Source organism: Oryctolagus cuniculus, chromosome 20, assembly GCF_051225735.1.
Source record: "Oryctolagus cuniculus isolate XC-2025 breed Fujian yellow rabbit chromosome 20, ASM5122573v1, whole genome shotgun sequence".
Classification (NCBI taxonomy): domain Eukaryota; kingdom Metazoa; phylum Chordata; class Mammalia; order Lagomorpha; family Leporidae; genus Oryctolagus; species Oryctolagus cuniculus.
Window position 1 is genome coordinate 38,500,416 of NC_142886.1, and position 20,605 is coordinate 38,521,020.

Consider the following 20,605-nt stretch of genomic DNA (forward strand, 5'->3'; position numbering starts at 1 on the left):
CACTATCATGGGCTGTGACTGGCAGAACACAGGCAGTCCCAGTGACCTTAGTTATAGGCCAGGGACCCAACACTCACCCTCCCACATGCACACAAACATGTCCCTCCTCCTAAAGTGATAAATTCTTGGAATCACTATTGGGTTACAACTGGATATTGAGCTACAGTCTTTCCAAACTGTCCCTTGATTTTTCACCAGTAAACCTTCAGATGTGTTATGGAAGAAAAATTCAGTATTAAATTGCAAAAGACACTGCACACTGAAGATACCAAATATGATCTCTTTTCATGAGCAAAATTGAAAGGTTTGTTCCAAGTTTACGTGGAGATCAGAAAAGGGAGGAGGGAGAGCTGTGCTGACGCTTATACAGAAGATGTAGCAGGTCTGCCTTTTTACATGTGTGCTACGTGCCAGTTGGCCCCATCAAAAGAAGGTTAAGTAACCTCAAAACAACTGGCTGTCCCCCAGTCTTACCTTGGATATATTAAGAACCCAACCTCTTCACTCTTAGCTTCTCCTATGGAAAGTACTTTTTAGTTTTCTAAACACTTTCCTCACATATTTAGCGGACCAGTCTCCATGGAGAGTCTTCTCTTTTACTCATCAGGGTCTTGGACTCATGTCAGAGATTTCCCCCTGTCCAGCCCAGCACTGTTTACAATGCTCTGCATCACTGTGATTGACTCTTTGGGGAAGCATCTATGCACACACCAACACACGCACCTGGTGCATTTGATAGCATGTGCAGCTCAGTGCTCTGAACTGCTTTACTTCCTGCTGTATGCAGATTTCCTGCAAGTATATAAATAAAGTGCAAAAGAGTGCTTTCAAAGGGTACTTTGTTCACATCATGGGAAGGGCACCACATACAGCATTCCCAAAGCCAGAACAGTGTATAGTAGGTGTCTGTAAGGGCAGCCCTTCAGGCCATGTTCACACAAAGGCCTTATGCTCTCTTCATGATGAAGCGTCCCCACATCTTCTCCCTACCTCTGTAAACTGCGTCTATCGGGCTTGAAAGACAAATGCGCACACGCACAGGCACACAGATACACTCACAAGGGTGCAGGACATGGACACGGCAGCCATATTGAAAGCAGACTTTGGTCAGACTTTGAATAGCAGCTCCACCACCTTCTTGCTGTGTGCATTGGGTGAATCACTTCACTTCCCTGAGCCTCTGTGTCCATATCAATATACAATAGCTTTGCAAATACTTCCTGTGTAGTGTATTGAGGTTTCAGTGAGCTAAGATCCATAAAGTGCCTACTCAGGTGCCTGGCCCATGGAAGATCCCCAAAAAACGACAGGGAAGTTCCTTTGCCAGGTCTGGATGGAGGGTATAGACTTTTAACACATAGTACCATAAAGATGGTCCCAAGGTAATACAAGGTGAAAACCCTAATGAGTGAGATCTGTGGACAGTTTAATCACAAGTCCCAGTTACGGACCAATTCCTTAAAACACATTGTGCCAGGTTAAAATGATTCTCATAGTAAAAAGCAACATCTGCACCTGTGTACCACACATCCCAGTTGTCTGTATAGTACTCTGTGCACACAGGATGTCCCAGTGAGCCAAGGCTCCAGATCAAAGAGGGAGCTTATCCAGACATACCTTGGGCAAGAAGGGCCTCCTCAAAGTTGAGTCTGATTCAGCTCCTTCACAAAAGCACTGCCGAACTTTAACTAGAGCCTAAAGGTTCAGAGGCAGGGAGTGGGGAGTGGGGGGTTTCTGCATGTACTCCAGGCAGGAGACAGTGCGCATTGGGGGAAAATGGGCACAGGTAGGTCTCCCATGGTACCATTAGTCAAGGATTTGAAGAGCATAATTTTTCCTGGGAGTCAGAAAGCACTCAGTGGTTGCTGGAAGTCTACACTTGTGCTGTGGTCTTTGGGTAAATCCACTGTGGGGGTTAGTTATGTAAAATCTCATGAAATCGCCAAATGGTAGCACTGAGTCAGGAAGACCCTGCTGCTGCCAAGTCCAAATGCTTGAATGTGTGACCCAAATCACTAACTCTAAACCAGAACAACAGCCAACTGGACAAAGACTGAGGCACACACAGGATGATAGCCTAGTATATATTTTTCCCTTTCTGACAAAAAAAAAATTTAAATCATCATCCTTTCACTCCCCCCACTTTGTTTCACTGAAAATTCTAGCCTCACAGAACAATCCTAAGTATGACAGGTTGGTTACTACTTGCCTGAAGCCATTGCACAGAAGGGTATTTCAATTTTAGGGAATAACTGGTGTGAGCGAAAGAAGCAAGGAAAAGAAGGGATACTTCCAGAAGAGAGGAATGCCCAATATAAAAGTAAAATGAATTATTTTTACTATCTCTTTAAGTATTTTTTAAAATGGCACTAATGGCACATAAGCTGCAAGCAATAAAAACATTTCAATCTTACCGCACAAGGGTTGGTGGAGGGATTAACTTTGCTTCTGGCTGGAGATAGCAAGATTGTGTCTTATAACTATATATTCCCTAAGACACCCAAAGGGACAAAAAGCCCTGAGATGGAAAGATGCCACGGCCCTCCCTGGTATGTCTCAGAAATACAGGATGTCTATTATTGTAAAAATGTAGGGTCAGCTAGACAGAACAGCAAGCCACTGGCATTATGCAAGGCAATAGTTTTGGTAACTCTTCCCCCCTCTTAAGAAAACAAGGTGTAACTGAAGTACCAGTAGAAAATTGAGCAGGGACATTTCAAAATCAGTTTATTTTCACCATTGCACCCACTGAGGAAAATGCATAATTTGCCTTTAACCATGCAGCGGTTGAGGTTGAGTTTTCTCCAGCGCTTGCACGTTCATCTGTACCACCTAACTCCATGAGAAAGACAAAACTCAGTAGGCTTCTGCCATTGGTCAAGGTAATATCCACAGTGTGATGTGTTTGTGATATTTTTTCTTTTGTAATGAGAAAAGCAATTGCACCTTGAAATACGTGTGCTCTGATCTGCTTCCAGCAAATTCCAGACGCTTCTGGGTCCTGAGGACATTCACGTGGAGCTTTAAAAGACTAGGTATAACCCACTGAATGGTCTGTATCAAAATTCAAGCTCAGAGCACATGCCAAAATGTCACGTCTAATCCCAGTCACAGTCTCCAGTTCACCCCCAGTCAGGTCCCCCTTTCTGTGTGCACACAGATCACTAACAGTAGGTTCAGGAAACACGACTCCACTTGAAAGACACACCTGGTCGTCTCCAGGAGGGAGGTCTGGTCTAAGTAATAGCTGCCCTTATCTGCATGCCACACCAGGGTGGTGCGGCACAGGGACCCAGCGTCACTCCAGAACTCCCTTCACGTGGACAGCTATGACCCGCCACAGGTGCTAACACTCCCTGTTCTATCTTGCAGCTGCTGTCTGAAGTGTGATGCTCTTGTTCTTTGATTCCTTTTGGCAGAGCAAGCTTTCAGTCATTTATGGCACAGTGAAATATATTCTCCAATGCTATGTAATTTTGGACTAACAAGAAGTCTGTTTAAGGCACGTGTCTCAGTGTGAATATAAAAACAAACAAAAACAAAACAAAACAAATAACGCTAAGTTCAAGTCCACTGTCCTTAACATTTAGTTTCTGTCTTCAAGTAACGAGTTATTCTCGAGTTCCCTGTCTTTGGTGTCCGTGGGTACCACGCCGTTCTCCATCTCGTCGTGCTGCTGCACGCAGTCCGTCAGCATGGCCGTGCTGGAGTTGTCTGAGTTGCACATCTTCTCCGACTCCTCCTCTTTCTTCTCCTCATCCAGGGAGTAATTGCGGAAGGTCTTGTAGATTTTCTGGACGTCCTCGGGCAAGGTCTTTTTGAGGTCCTTGTTTTTCCTCTTGGTGAGTCTGGATGTGGAGCCAAACTTGTTGATGATGTTGTCCTCAGACGCGCCCTGGCCATGCTTGTTGAGCTGCTCCGACCCCTTAAGGCGCAGGTTGTTGGGCCGGTTGTTGATGCTCTCCTGGGACGAGGCCTTGAAGCGGCCTGTGTCCAAGGCAGCGAAAACAGAGCGCTTCTCTGGAGACAGCATGTCCAGGGAGTGGGCCCTCTGGTCCAGGCCCAGTCGCCTGCGCTCCATGCTGCGGATGGTGGCTGCCCGCTGCAGCTTGTCATGGATCTCGACGCTGAGCCGGCGCCGTGTCTCCCGGAACTCGGCCGTCACGTTGGCCTTCCACTCTGCTGCATGGGCCTTGATCTCCCCAACCTGGCCAAGAGACAGAAGAGCAACAGCATACTGAGAAACTCCTCTCTGCCTGGAGCCTCCCAGCACCCACAGCCCTTGGGTGTCCCAACAGGGAGGCCAGGGGTGTGCCCAAGAAGTGAACAAAACCCTGCTTCTACCTTAGGATGTCTTGACACCCAGATATCCATCTCAAACTGGCCAGTGACCGATGTGGCTCAGGTTACAACACAGCTCCAGGCTACTGGCTTGTCCTGGCTTAGGAAGATTCTCCAGGGTTACTTGGTAACCAAATCTCCCAGGTCGGGGGCAGGACAGGAGGCATGTTCTCTAACACCACAGAACATTCTTGCTTAGAGTGAAGTGTTGGCTGGGGATCAGCACCAAATTTCTTGGTTCTTAATCAACAGGGTAGACAGTACCCATGCTTCCCTGTACAGATGAGTACCTCGAGGTCTTTGCGTTTCAGAAAGTCAATGTTTCTCTTTCTTTCCCTTTTGTTAAAGCTGACTTTTCAGCAGGTCTGGGAGTTAGCTGGAAAATCAGGCTGGAAATTGTGTTGACAGAGTTTATATAAGGCAAGGAAATTAACTCATGGGCCCCAATAATGAAATAGGAAATGCCTCTGCTCAGTGACTTTCTCCTGGGACCTCAAATAGAAAATGAAGTAAACCACTACCCTCTGCTGTCTTCCTTGGCTTTTCTCATCTCCCTTCCTTTCTCTGGCTCTTTTTTCCCTCCGTCCCTTACCTTCTTGCCTCCTATTTTTCTCTTTCTAGAAAAAGCACAAAATCTCTCTCTCCTTCCTACATCTTCCTTTTTCTTGCCTCTGTGTGGCTTTTCATGTAAATTCCTGCAAGGGAGGAGACACTGCATGCCCCTGACCACAGGGACAGATTTGTCTCTATGGATCTGAAAACTAGGAAGGCATTTGGGTGAGGGAGTCCCCTTCAGTTCACTTGCACGTGGCTGGCCACCGTTTGGCAGCTTCAGCCTCAGAGGGAAGAGACAGAGGTGCCTGGAGGTCATTGCATTCCACACAGACCCCGAGACCTGAAGGCCAGGCAGGCTCTCCTGGGTTCTCTATGAGTTTTGCAAGCCTTTCATGTATTTGCTGGTAACAGGCAAGTGCACACCTCTCTCAGTCATGGCTACCCCTGCTGACTGTTTATTTTCCTTTTTAAAAATCAGTTATTGGCCGGCGCCACGGCTCAACAGGCTAATCCTCCGCCTAGCGGTGCCAGCACACAGGGTTCTAGTCCCGGTCAGGGTGCTGGATTCTGTCCCGGTTGCCCCTCTTCCAGGCCAGCTCTCTGCTATGTCCCAGGAGTGCAGTGGAGGATGGCCCAAGTGCTTGGGCCCTGCACCCCATGGGAGACCAGGATAGGCACCTGGCTCCTGCCTTCAGATCAGCACGGTGCACCGGCCGCAGCGCGCCGGCCGTGGTGGCCATTGGAGGGTGAACCAACGGCAAAGGAAGACCTTTCTCTCTGTCTCTCTCTCTCACTGTCCACTCTGTCTCTCAAAAAAAAAAAATCAGTTATCGCCTACTTATCTTTCCAGGGTTTTATGGTCTGAAAAGTGAAATCGGCATACGTCCTCAGCTGCCAGAAAAGCCTCCAAGACATAAGAGCTATTCCATTCAACTTGGCTTTGAGGTAATGATTCCAAATGAGGAGGCTCCATGAGCCCTCTGAGGAGTCAGAGACTCTAGCCCATAGAACAGAGACAGGCAATGCTTGGCACAAGCTCATCCGATCCCAGGAGCATTCACAGAGTTTGGAAGGGAAGAGTCCTACCTCTTCTTTTGTCTTTTTGGATAGAACCCGTAGCCAATCTCCGATCATACTGAGGACAGCTGCAAAGTAGGCAAGGCCAACAAGGATCCAAAACCACACTAGGGGCTTATACCACTCCCGGTAATTGATGCCAGCGTTTCCCCCTGAAAACAACCAAATGTTACTTTAACCATGATCTAGCATTATGGTCTGTGCAGACAGCAAACGTATTCCAGCCTATTAGTGGAGATGCCATTCCTTAATACTCAGCCATTTGCCTGGCTGTATTCAAGATGTGACAGGGATTGGAGGGCAAGGAAAAGATGTGTCCTTCTAAGAGAGTTGAGCTTATGGATTAACTTCCCTGGAGTTTTGATTACTAATCCTAATTCCCAGAAAAACACATCAGACCCACTTTTTCTCAACCTGGGCATTGATGATATATGACCTTAAGCTAGAGGACCTTAGATCAGGCTCAGGAAACATGTTTTTTGTTAAGCTCCTCTAAAAAGCTAATATTGTTAAATCATTCCAAAAGGACTGGAACTCTTGGAACTATTTCCATCCTCGACACATATGCATTGGCCAAGAGAAAAGGGATACGTGCATATAATAATCAGCACAGTGGAATTATGTTGGTCCACACAATGGTGGCTTAATGCTGAATGCAGGATGGTTTTACATTAGGCTAATCCAAAAGGTCAGCTGGGCTGAGTAGTTAGTCTCACCATAAGTCAGACCAAAAGGGACCTTTAAGGCCCTCTCATCCAATCCTTTTATATTATAAATAGGGATTACAGCAAAAATCCATCAAACCAAATTGGCCAGTTGGCCTGACTGCATTGACTGGCTGTTCCTTGGAGAACACCTGTCATTTATTCCAAACAATTAGCCCATCTGTTCTAGCCTTCCTTTCAGCACTGCCGAAGGCTGGCGTGTAAAACAGGTTCCACGTCCACCCCATCCTCACAAAGAAGAAGCTGGGTAACTCCATGAAATAATGGACATCAGCCTTGTCCTCACCCTGAGAGACACGGCTGCCCAATGAAGCAGACAGGGGCCATTTCAAAGAAGACCCACATTACCAATGCACTGGCGTTAGGGTATTTCATGATGAGTGATGAGGAGGTTTTCCCACTGGGTCGTGGTACCACTGAATACATACTGAGCCCTTCCAGAATCAACAGTATCGTGCAAAGCCAGCTAGGCAGACACTGCGGCCTGTGGCCGTTCTCAACACAGCTGAGTCCGCTCAGCAACACTGCTCCTGAGGTTTGGCAGCTCCTGCCACTTCTGACAGAATCCCCAACATTGCCAGAGGGCTCCTTGTCAAGTCCCCTTTGTTGGGTTTAGCCACCTTGATATTTTTCCCTTTAGGCAACTCTCCCCTGCAGCTTTTTCTAGGATACAATTGTAGTTCCAGCGACTCTGAGTGGTGTTTGAGGTTCACTTGGATTCTGTGCCCAGCCAGAGAAACCTACAGCTTTTTCTTTTGGGCAGAGAGTAACTATTTGCCTGAGCAAGTCACTATCACCCAGCTAAGATTGCCACTAGGGTGCGCCAGTGAACAACGCAGCAAACACCCTCCTGCGTGTCCCCGGATCAGCTGCTGGTCTGGAATGCGGAGCTCTGCATGTGCCCTCAGTCAGGGTTGCAAAACCTTGCAATGTTGTCAGGCTGTGCTAAAGCAGGCCAACTACAAAATAAACCAGCCATCAGGCTTGGGTGGTCGACGTTCTGATTATATTTCTAGCAGAGCTGATACCATGTCAGATCACAGCAACCGTCAATTCTTGTTCACGGGTTTTTTTTTGTTTTGTTTTTAACGATTGAGCAGCCTTCCCTACTGCATGGTCCTCCATATCCATGGATTCCACTTTCGCAGATTCACCCAACATCAGATAGAAAATATTCAGGGGAGAAAGACTGTCTGCCCTGAATACGTACAGATGCTTTTTCTTGTCATTATTCCTTACATAATACTGTATAACAACTATTTACGTAGCATTTGCATTGTATTAGATATTATAAGTGAGTCAGAGATTAAAGTATAGAGGAAGATGTGCTTGTATTATATGCGAACAATATGCCATTTAAATAAGGGACTTGACCATCTGCAGACTTGAGTATCTGCAGGGCCGTGTAATCCAACCTCTGTAGATATCATTGGACAACTCATTATTACCAAAAGGTAATGACAAACTTCCAGCATTCTCCAAAGCTAGAGCTTAGCAGGGCCTGTTCTAACTGCCATCAGCACTGTGAACTGTAAGAGACCTTGGTCCATGGAAACCTCAGGGCAAAGGAAATGTGGTTCAATAATCACTGTAAGAAAGGACACGAAAAAATATGACTGCCTGAGGCTCTGGAGGTCCTGGCTCCCTGGGTAAGTAAAGGTAAGGCAACGCAACAATCTACACTAGGTGGCTGATACTTAAAAAGCAGAAGTGAGCTCTTTTTGATCTCATACTCCCAAGCTTTGCTATCTGTGCCCCCAGCGTAGCGGAGGGAACTGGACAGCAGGGATGGTCACAAGGGTTTGACAGTGGATGGTCCTTGGGGCAACCCAGGACTGCACAGGGTGCTCTGAAGCATAGCCCACTGCAAGGTATGCTCCGGGGTGCTTGAAATGTTCATGAAATAGTCCTCACCTCCAGCTGCTGATACCTGTACACACCTTAGTTTGGAATCTCAGCTGAGTTTTCCCATAGACCAGGTATAGATGCTGATATAGAATTAATGGGAATATACCGATGTGTCTTCTTCCTACTTCTCCCAGTTTCTCTATCTGGTTTCTTACCAGAGCCTGAGGCCTCTACTCAGGCAGCCATCATTGAATGCTGGGCAGAAGGAAGATAATGGGGTCCCACGGCCCAGGCTATCTGTAAGCAATTTTTGATCAGTTTGATTTTGCAATTCTTGGTCCTCAGTCAGTAAACAAGACAGAAAAACAAACCACTACTCTTTCTACAAAAGGGATTTCAACCTTCACCTTCACTTTGAAATAGCTACAAACCTACTGTGTCAGTTGTCTGTCTTGCAGAATTAACAAGGAGTCACCCATGCACCTGCTGATGAGTATGCAACATCTCTTCCAGAACTACCTGTTCACCAAATTCCCACAGTCCAGATCGCCATCTCTCCATCCAAGGTACCCCATGGAGAAACTGAGGCACCTCTGTGATCACACACCCAGCGAAGGGTGGTCTCCTGAGAGCCCAGCCTCTAAATGACCAGGCTGCTGCTTAACGTTTCTGAACTCATGATAGAGCTGTTTGATCAATGTGCTCACTTTCCAGAGAGAAAATGGTCGGCTACCTGAACACCTAGGGGGATCTCTTAGGAAAAGAGAAGGATGGCCTCCTCTTTCTATCCCTGCCTTTCCGCTTCCCTTAGGAGACAGCTACACATATGAAGGCAAATCTCATTTTCAAGCTCCCTGTCCATAGGTGAAACTGAGATTTCTGTCACTTCCTTAAACAGAGCTCATTGACGTTTTTCCAATGAAGGCTACCATCTATGTACCTTCATGCAGAATCCAATAGATTATATTCCTTCTGGGCAGTTCTCAGCTCCCAGAAGTCTCCAAAGAACTAAGTCTTGTGTCCATGCATACCCAGGACAAGTCTTGCAGGGACAATGGCTCTCACCTTGGCATCAGGAAGTTAAACTTGCAGGCCTCTGCAGGCCAGTCTCCATGCTAATCTCTCCCAAGTTTCATATTTGCCACCTGCTCATTTTGCTTTTTATCAGTTGATTCAAGGAGGCTTAATACAATTCAGAAGTCCAAGATTCACTAGGAAATTTATCTCACTCTTGCATAATTCATGGGATGATAAGGGCATAAGCATCCTGAGGAAAAAGGGGTGGCTTTCCTTTTATGGCAGGAAAAAAAAAAACTGCTGCTGGGACTAGGGGTTTGAAATGAGCCCAGGCATGGCAGCGATGACACTGAATTATTTTTATTTGCTTCTCCCACAGCATCTTTCATTTTGAAAGCACAAACGATAGATTTACTTTCCCCACCAGGGCCCCAGTGACTGGGGATGCTGTGAGTACTCACCTGCCACAAAATCACCAAAGCCCACTGTAGTCAGAGTGACCACTACAAAGTAAATGGACTCCAAGGCTGTCCATCCCTCGATGTATTTAAAAATGACAGCGGGGATCGTCACAAACACAATGCAGCCGGCCAAGATGAACAGGATGGTTGAGATGACCCGGATCTTGGTCTGACTTACTTGCTTTTTCTAGGAAACAGTAAAGGAGAAAGACAAACAGGCACATCAGTGGAATCCCCCTCGGTTCACAAGGCAGAGGCAAAGAAAAAAGTATTAGGTCTATGACTTTTAATCTCTCTTCAGTCACAGGCTGCTATCTGGATATTTGATGAAAGTTGTCGACTCCTAGAAAAAAATGCACATACAGATGTTTTCAGGTGGTGAAGGAGGTTCCCAGGCCCCTCTAAACTTACTCATGGACACCAGGTCTAGAAACCCTTGCTTAGCTCATGCTTTAAATGTCCCCTGCATGGTTGCATGACTGCAGCCCAAATACTGCATCTAATATCCTCACCAGTACAATCCTAGTGGTTTCCCAAGAAGAGTTTGCTGCCAGGTTTCATGGAGTCTAACCCAAGTTTGCAGGGAGCTCTTTCCACAGTGATGGATCTGTACCTAGTTTCCCTCGTGTCAAAGAGAATACGTTGGAAAAAGAACAACTTAAGTCAGGCCAGAATGTCTGGATGAAAAGAAAGACTCTCACATCCTCATTTGGGACAGACTCCAGCCCAGCATCCCCGTATATCTTCATCTGCCTTCCCCCCCCCCCCCACCCGCTGAGGTAGTGCATTCAGAAATGCTTTTGTTTGAAAACACACTTGTTTGAGCTTGTGCTGTGGTCATCGAGTTTGTTGGCTGTGTTACCCACAGGAGACAGGTCAGGACTCAGAAGGGCAGGGTCTAAATGGGTAGAAAGACCTTCATCTCATTCCAGCATCTGAAGGAATCAGGAGTTAGGCAATGAAAATGCAGTTAGAACAGGAATTAGACCAATACTGGGCCAAAGGAATCATGCCACTGGAGTCTAGAAGTGGACAGGTGGCATCCTTGGTATTCCCCTTGAATGCACTACAGGCAACACTGGCATTGCTTCCAAGCAGAATAATTCTTCAAGTCTCAAAACTCCCAGAGTTGGCAGTGGAGACTCATCAAGAGGTCCTGGTACCAAACACTGGCATAAACATATCAACTATGTGTTTAACACCAGAGCGCATGGCCTTTCTGCATTACCTATCACAATTTTCGGCAAAAATTCAACACATTTGGGGAAACTGGTACAGGAAATCCTTACCATGCCATGCTTCCTGTTCACTGCCTTCTGGTAAGAATCTCAAAGTAAAGACAGACCTTTGCCTTCCTGTACTTTGTTTTGCAGATGCCAGACAGATGCCGGAGGGGTGGAGGGACTTGCTAAGATAATGCTGCTAATTAGAGGCAGAGCCAAGATTAGAATTCTGGCACCATTAACTCTCAGTTCTGTGCTCTCAGGTCACTCAACAATTCACCAGCCCAAAGAAAGCTGCCCAACAAAGTTGTCTTCCCCAAGCAAAAGACCCAAGACTGACTCCCACCAAAGAAGAGGTCACGCTGTGTCCCTTCTGAGAAGACTGCACAGAGAAAGTAGTCACTGGGCAATCTGTCCATGAAAAGCTGAAGAAAGATGGACCTTCCTAATAAAGAAGGAGCCACGTGCCCTAACTCCTGAGCGATTATTCAGTCTATAAAGCAGGAACGGGGGAAATAAGTCCACCTATGACCTTGTATAGTCCCCTCTCCACATCCTTAGACAAGCCATCTGAACAAGATTACAATCTCAATAGAGATTGTTGAAACTGCCTATGAAAATACCAATTATTTTGCACACATGAAAGTATCATGACAAGATAAATTACTGCAGAACTATAGGAACTGTTTTGCCTGTGTCATGAATTTCCATGATGGATGATGCTTGGAGGACTTTTTTGGGCGGGGGGTCACTGAGCTCTCCAGAGAACCCAGGAACTTATTAGCCTCATTTTCTCTCTGGACATGTACAAAAGTCCAAAGCCCAAAAGGAGATCTTGCCATAGATCATTAAGTTAACCAAGTCGCTGGCAATGGACACATCATTCCACCCCCCCCCAATCATCCTCCTCAAATGCATTATGAAATTAAAGTGAATTAAATGTTTGTGAGACGCTTGTTAAGTCATAAATTAGGATGCAAATGCAACTGCAATTTAAATGAGGTTGAGGTTGGCAGAGAAGGACTGTGAGTGTGGGGGAAGCTGGAGACAGGCCCAGGCTTTGGGAAGTGGGCAGAAGGAAGACAGCAAAGGACATGAGTGGATTTGTCTGGTGGCTGAGAAGGTGCATAACCAAAGTGAGATGCTGGCATCCTAATCGCATTATCTACAGGAGAGTTTATCGGCATGATAAAGGTCTCACCTCTGCCCATTGCCCAAGCCACCTCACGTGTTCCCAGCTGCTTCTCCCAGACATCCGCTATGCTCAGAGAACATTTGGAGCACTGAATTCTCAGGGTATTTTAGGACCGAGAGAAGTAAGTGTCTGCATGTGTATGTGAGTAGGTGTATGAAAATATATGTATGCTCATATTCACTATAAAAAGAAGAGGTGTAGGCGTAAGGTTTAGGCAAGATCTGTTATTCTGGATACTCATGTTTGTGCTACCCTCTAGATATTCTTTTTTAAAATAAGTTTCCTTAATTGAGAATTTTAAACTGTGGCTTTCACGCTATAGCCACAAACCACCTGACATGTCACGTGGCGATCTTCAGGCTTCCTGTCCTCATTCACACTGCAATCATTCGTTCTTTCTGTAAAACGAGGTTCAAGAACATAGGGCCTAGGAGCACAGTGCCCAAAACACATCCCATCCCTCCTGCCAAAGGGCTGAGTGTGCTAGGGAGAGCTCCTCACCTCTCTGTGCAGCAGTTCCTTCTGTATTAGCTGGAGACAAGAGAACCCACCTCATCGGTTTGCTGGGAAGATTAAATAAGCGTGTAAGTGCTTAGCACAGTGCCTTGTAAGTGCTCGGTGATGGTGAATAGGCACTTGTAATGTACAAGTTCAAATCTTTCCTTAGATGCAGGCAGTCCCAGTTGTAATGTTTCCTTATGGTTAAAGAATGGTCCCTCCTATCTGGTTTAAGAGCATTGTTGTTTAGCCTCAGGAGGTCACTGTTGGTTTTTGCTTCCCGGACTCATAGAATTATCTCATTTTCAAAAAAATCCTAATTCCTCCCTTCTTCTGTTGCAAACTCTGAATTCACTCTCAGTCTAAGCTCATGAACTTGGAATCTTTTCTATTTGCTTTTTCAATTCGTTTCTCCCGCAGTTTTCATCATCCTCTGAAATGACCAAGAAGTTCAGATATTGTTGGCAATGTCAGGAACCAGCTGCAGAAGGGCCCTGAGAGGCAAGGACCTCGCCATCTCTATTTCCCCCCACAGCCCTCTCACCCACAGAATGGAGCTGCGTTTCCACGGAGGGGTTGCTAGGCAAAATTGTGTTGCTTACTTACCAGAAAGCAGAGGAGCTAGCAGAAGGCTTTGTGAGTGCCCAGATCTAACTGAGTCAATGTGGCTTTTGGCTAGAAACAGTATCATCTGGGGAGAGATGGTTTGATAGGATGTTTGGGCAGGAGCAATGTGGTGGTTGTATATTTCTACCCAGATCTTGTTTTCACACTGTACTGATTGGTTAGAATAGACAAGGTATCCTTCCTTTCTCCTTACATCAACAGTACTGTGCAAAACTATCTCCCACTTCTGACCTGCAGGCTATAGGAATTTTTGAAGAACTCATTACCCAGCTCCTGTCAAGTTCACTTAGCTGTCAAAATTGTATGTGCAATTATTCCAAAGCACCAAATAAGCTTCATACAGGGTGGGGGGAGGGGTAGCCAGAGTGAGAGTACTCCTTTGAGAAGGGGGATGGGCGTGCTGACAATTCTTGAAGTGTTTACTTGCATCAGACCTCAGAGAATGAAGCCACAGGTCCAGTTCTCATTAAGCACAATCCCATTTTTGTTTACTTCCCCAAGGTTATCTTAGAGAGCAAGTACAACCCTATTCATCTCTGGGATCTTTTTTTTTCATTTGATTTTTACATGTCTCCCTTCCCCCTAAAATCTCTGTTACTTAGGATCCTGAGATAAAAAACATAGATTGTTTTGTCTGCCAGGAAATCGTTTTGCGGTGTGATTTTTTAAAGCTAGGATGTCAGGGATTTTATTCAATAAGAAAGGTACCACAATAAAAATCCTAGGACAGGAGCTGGATATGTGGTCTGGTTTATGGTTTGGTTTGGTTGAAATGCAAACACATCACCATGGTAATACAATTGAACTGAGGATAATTTCTCAAAATGGAAGGATAATAGGAACTGCCTTGCAAAGGGAATGGTTTTACTTTGTTAGATTATGGTTTCTTCAATTTCTTTTTAAAGGTGTGCTTATAACTAATACTTCCAACATCACAATGAAGCACCAGTAGTTCTAAAACCTGTGAGCCGAGTTTGTAAACATCACGTGCCTATAATCTCCAAGGCAGAGACATTCTAAACACACATTAATCAGTTAATGAGAATGGTAAGATCTCCATGTAGACTATTAAAAATGCTTTACTCAAAAAGCTGAGTACGCAAACAGATCATACACACACACACACACACACACACACAGTTCCATCCAGCATCTCTGAGCCACATTGTAACATGTGACAGATTGGCCAGTTCACTGTTTTGTGGGTTTCACCATGGGAGGTTTGTGTTAAAGATTTTGGTTTATACAATTAAAGTATTTTATCACCAGACTGCCAATGTACAAATAGCTGGGATGCAGAAAAAATAAAACCCAAAAATAATAAAAATTCTTAGTGATTCTACTCCAGGAAGACTTTTAAAAATTTTATTTTCATTTATTTGTAAGGCAGAGAGACACAGACAGATCTCCCTTCCACTAGTTCATTCCTCAAATGCCATAACAGTCAGTTAAAGTACTTGGGTCCCTGCTGCACATGTGGGAGACCCAGCTCTATCACCTGCTACCTCTCAAGGTGCACCTTTGGCAGGAAGTTAGATCAGAAGTAGAGACAGAACGCAAACACAGGCACTGTGATATGGGATACAGGCATCCTAAGCAGCAGCAAACACCTGCCCCTCCAGGAAGACTTTAATTAAAATGTTTGAAGGTTTTCTATTCTAATATCCACTGGCTAGTAAACCCTTGAAGATAAAATGCTGATGGAACTATTTTTTTTTTTCATTTAAAATTCAGCTAGCTGATTCATTTAGCACATAATTATTAAGCACTTTTATATGTCAAGAATTGTTCTAGTTACAAGAGATGTGGCAGTTGGAAGGAATGAAGGAAGGAAGAGTTGAAGAAGGGGAAAGTGGGGAAACAGAGGAAAAGAAAAAGGAAAGAAAAAAGGAAAAGAAAGTTCCTTTCTCGCACAAAGTCTAGCAGGCAGGGGCAGGGTGAATACAGCAGTCTGGCTGTAAAGGCTCCGTGGCACTGTCCATGGTGTCCTGCCCTGATGGGCACTGCAGGAAAACTCAGTACCTAATGGCATCCCAGTGATCAAAAATACCACGTGGGACAGAAGAAAGGAGATAATATTCTTGCGGCTCTAGTTTGCAGGATATAAAAATGTGCCACCTGCAACAGATGATCTTAGGATCTTTGATCACCAAGCATTCAGAATTACGTCCCGTAGGCCAATACAACACAGAAGGGGTCACATGACATGTAGGAAACTTTCACAGCAAACCTCAACTGAAGGATGACCCTTCACTTTAGAAGAAGTATGAAAGGAAATCCCAGACAGAAGATGCACACTTAAGACAAACAACTCTTCAAGGAGGCCAAGACGGTTCCAATGGATTTGGTCTTCCCATGCATTATCTGTTTCTGCCCCTGACAAGCTTTCCCTTGATGGCTTCATGGGGGAATCATCCAAGGTGGTACCTTCACACCTGAGAGACTTGTCCTCTGTGTACCTTGGCTTAGTTCTCTACAAATGCCTCAGGGAAGTCCCCAGGTCCAAGTCAGCATGGACTGTGGACAAATCAATACGTGATTCACCTGTTTATTTATCTATCGTTCATTTATGATTACTTTTAAATTAAAAAAAAATATTCATTTGAGAGGCAGAGACAGACAGACAGAGAGTTCCCATTCTTTGGATCACTCCTCAAATTCCCACAATGGCTAAAACTGGATCAGGCCAAAGATGTGCACTGGGAATGCAATCCAGTTCTCCTACATATGAATGGCAGGAACCTTACTACCTGAGCCATCTCAGCTATTTTACAAAGTTCACAATAGCAGGAAGCTGTAGTCAGTAATCAGAGATGAGAATCAAATGCAGACACCCCAGTGTGGGACTTGGGTGCTCATCTTAACCAAAGGCCCAATGCCAGCTCCTATAGTTATTGAGGAGTAGCATTTGCCCTTTTTTTAAAAATTAGAATTGATTTGATTAGAATAGCTAGGTAGAAATCTATTTGAATTATAAGACAAAAAAATAAACATCTTCATGTTTAGCTAATTGGTACAGTTTCTCCTTTTAAAATAATTATGATAGACAAATCCTTACCAGAGCTTAATGTAATAATCAACGTGTATTTTATCTTTCATGAAGTTACCAGGCTGTTAGGCCATGCAGGTGAAAGCAGGCATGGGCATTGAAAGGCTGTGACTCCAGGGCTCCATATGATGAAGTGGTAAACAGTGGTCCACCTGTAGGTAGGACTCCATCTCTGAAGATCATATTTTCTTTAGAAAAACGTTTTAAAGATGAACTTTTAAAATATACTGATAGCATTGTTCCTTCCTAGCGTTTAGCAGAGATGTGCATGTTCTCATTTGAACAGTTCTTCTCAGAGGACCAGAAACTGAGACTCTTAAAGACAACAATAACAGAAAGAGCATCACGAAAGAAAGATTAGAAAGTGGATTTGAGGAGCCAGCACTGCGGCACAGCAGGTGGGGGCCATCATTTGCCACGCCAGCATCCCATATGGGCACTGGTTCAAATCCCAGCTGCTCTGCTTACAATCCAGATCCCTGCTAATGTGTCTGAGAGGACAGCGGAGGATGGCCCCTAAAACCCCATGGGAGACCCAGAGGAAGCTTCTATATCCTGGCTTTGGTCTGGCCCAGTCCTGGCCATTGTGGCTATTTGGGGAGTAAGCCAGCAAATGGAGTCAGTCTCTCTCTCTCTCTCTCTCTCTCTCTCTCTCTCTCTCTTTCCCCTCCCTCCCTCCCTCTCACTTTTTCTCTTTCTCTAAACTCTGCCTTTCAACTAAATAAATAAATTTTAAAAAAAAGAAAGTAGAATTGAACTGACTTTAGAGACATTCAACCTAGAGTCCACCATTAGTGACATCAGTGATGATATTGGTCACCAAGCCACCCTGCTATCATGTTGTGATGGAACTGAGCTAATGAATCACCAGGTATGATCACATTAGAGGTCACACCAGTCATTCTTTTCATTGACCTATCATGTGTCCCCTCCTCCTTTCTTTAGTTTGGTCAAAGACAGAGATCTCCTCCCAGTATAGAGCTGAAAATTGCCAGCTTCTCATTTCGTAGTCTCTCCTGCTGCGAGGACACAAGCACAGAACCCAGACTCCCCAAACATAAAATCTAAGTCAGGGGGCCAGCGCTGTGGTGTGGCAGGTAAAGTTGCTGCCTGCAGTGCCAGCATCCCATATGGGCTCCGGTTCGAGTCCCAGTTGCACCACTTCCAGTCCAGCTCTCTGCTATGGCCTGGGAAAGCAGAAGACGGCCCCTGTCCTTGGGCCCCTGCACCCACGTGGGAGACCTGAAGAAGCTCCTGGCTCCTGGCTTTGGATCAGCACAGCTCCAGCCATTGCAGTCATCTGGGGAGTGAACCACAAATGAAAGACCTGTCTCTCTGCCTCTGTCTCTCTGCTCTGCCTTTCAAATAAATAAATAAAGCTTAAAGAAAAAAAATCTAAGTCAGACTTCGAATCACACATAGTGATACAGAAGGGACCAGAAGACCTTTCATCTGAGAGCTTCTGTGTGCTTCCTTCCCCATCTTTTCTCTCACTGGTCCCCCAAGGACAGCTCCTAAATGAGGGGTACAGATTTCTCAGAAGCAAACTTGCAGAACCCCCTTTTCATCCACCAGACAGGGTAAGACAGGGCTAAGGATGGAGACAGAGAGAAGGCAGAACAGCCACTCAGCCTGGAGAGCAAGGATGAGGGAGAAACAAGGTCTTCCTAGGGTCTTCCGGGGGACTTCAGAACCGCAGGCTAGAGGATGAGAGGACAAGCAGGGATCAGGAGCAGAGCCCCCTCTAGTGTGGAACTCGATGATTCACCACCTGTGGGCAGCTCACCTCTCAGGACATCTGAGTAAGAAGGTGAGGGACTCAGACACCTGAGTGGAGTGGACATGGAAGGTGGACCTTGCCCCTGATCCTGGTGGAATTGGAACCACGAGGTGAGAGCTCCCGTTGGGGGGGCGGGGGGGAGGATGTGGGAACAAAGACTGAGGAGCAGCAGTGGATCATTCTTGGTGCTGTACAAAGAAACAAAGACCATGTGAGGGGCCAGTGCTGTGGCGTAGCAGTTGGGGCCGCCGCCTGCAGTGCCGGCATCCCATATGGGCACCAGTTCGAGTCCCAGCTGCTTCACTTCTGATCCAGCTCTCTGCTGTGGCCTGGAAAAGCAGTGGAAGATGGCGCAGACACTTGGGCCCCTGCACCCACATGGGAGACCTGGAAGAGGCTCCTGGCTCCTGGCTTTGGATTGGCACAGCTCCTGCCATTGTGGCCATCTGGGGAGTGAACCAATGGATGGAGGGCCTCTCTCTCTCTCTCTCTCTGCCTATCTCTCTTTTTCTCTCTCTCTGCCTATTTTTCCCCCCGCCCCCGCCTCTCTGTAAGTCTGCCTCTCAAATACATAAAATAAACCTTTAAAAAAAAAAAAAAGAAATAGAGACCAGGTAGAGGTCATTCTGGGGCTGGCACCAGCAATAATGCAATTACATCTCATTTCAAAGGCAGGCACCAGGATGGTTCTAGCAGCTGCATCCAGGCCAGTCACAGCAGTGTCTTCTTCTAAGACCAATTCTGGGATGTCAGTTAGTAAGCTGTTCTTAAAAGAGTGCCTTCCAAGTTCGGGTCTCCAGCTATACCAGGGAATCAGTAGCTACCCAATCCCCTCTTTAAAATGTTTCCATTCTGCTTAAATGAGTCATGGTTGGTCTCCCTCATTTTCAGCTAAGCTGCCTGCCTGCAGCAGCCACTCCTGGAGCTCAGGGTAAGCCCACCTGGACCTCCTGATGATAGACCTGGAATTCTGGGCTCTGGAAGCAGTAAGAACAGTAGCCAGATGTGATACAACCACTGTGGGTAATATCTCTATGGCATTCCTAAATCTGAGCATGTTTTATTCAAAAGTACAGTTGTTCTCAGCTGCCATTTGCAGAGGGTTGTATCTAGCTCTGGCATCTAGTGATATAGGGGAGAGTGGTGTCAGTCCCCTCCCTGTCCCCCAAGATAGACGGATCACCACCTGCAGGAGGGGACCAGCAGCGCTGTCAAGAAAGGGCAGTATTTAGAGCAGAGATCAGCAAACCGTAAGGAGCACCCACATGTTAATGGTGGGTCTCTCTGGACAAAGGATAGTCCTATGATTCTGTCTCACTCTTTGACCTCGTATTCTCTCTATATTTTTATAAGGTAAAGGAGGAGGGGTGGGAGCAAGCAAGATGGGAGTCGGATAAGAAGAAAAAAGGGGAAAGAAAATTAGGAACACAACTCCTGAAACTTGCAGTCAATCCCTGAGAGAGAATAGCACAATTCCCTTGAAAATCATACACCTTTTCTTTCTGTCATTTGGGAAGAGAGTGACAACCAGAACAGAGAAGGAAGAGTAGATGCTCCCCATGGCAGAGTAAGAGATGTGGGTCTGGAACATTTGCCAAAGGTGGCAGTGGAAGCTGTGAGGGTCTGGCCTTGCTCCAGTCTAGTAATTGCATCCTGCCTGCTGCCCCGTGCCACCTCCCCTCCCCTGAGAATGCAGCAACCTCCTTCCAAAGCAGGACTGTTGGGGGCCCCTGTTGTTGGCAAACACTTGCTGCACCTCTCTTTCTTGTCTATGACAGCAGTTATTTTGCAATTTGCTCTCTGGAGGGGCTGAATTGTTCACTGGATGCTCAAATACAGCCCTGTCTCATGCTTCTGTGCCTTCTGTCTTACAAGACCAGTTTTTAGAGCATTTTGAGGTTCACAGCAAACCAAAGAGGAAGCTGCAGAGGTTTCCCATACACCCCAAGTCCCCACAGGAGCACAGCTTCTCCCATATCAACATCTCCCACCAGGAAGCACACTTGTTACAATGTATGCAGAGACACCCACATATCACCATCATCCAAAAGCTGTACTTTACACCAGGGTTCACTTGTGGTGTACATACCAGGGTTTTGACACATGTAGAATGGCAGACCCACCACTACAGTGACATACAGAGTAGTTTCACTGCCCTCAACGTCCTCTCTGCTCTGCCAATCCCTCCCTCCCTCCCCACTAACCCAAG

The 20,605-nt window shown here is 45.9% G+C and overlaps 1 protein-coding gene across 5 annotated transcripts in view; it reads right to left on the reverse strand.

The window, feature by feature from the left end:
- Positions 1–2,710: 2,710 nt before the first annotated feature.
- Positions 2,711–20,605, reverse strand: part of KCNK10 (potassium two pore domain channel subfamily K member 10) — a 145,328-nt gene continuing 127,433 nt past the window's right edge. For 3 of the 5 annotated variants that reach the window (XM_051825941.3, XM_089322027.1, XM_089322028.1), the window contains 3 exons: positions 10,025–10,211; positions 5,983–6,125; positions 2,711–4,207 (listed from right to left, as the gene is read on the reverse strand). In XM_051825941.3, coding sequence (XP_051681901.1) covers positions 3,587–4,207; positions 5,983–6,125; positions 10,025–10,211 — 951 coding nt within the window. In that variant the 3' untranslated portion in view covers positions 2,711–3,586. The remainder of the gene's footprint in view (positions 4,208–5,982; positions 6,126–10,024; positions 10,212–20,605) is intronic. The other 2 variants (NM_001082736.1, XM_089322029.1) reach the window with 2 other exon arrangements.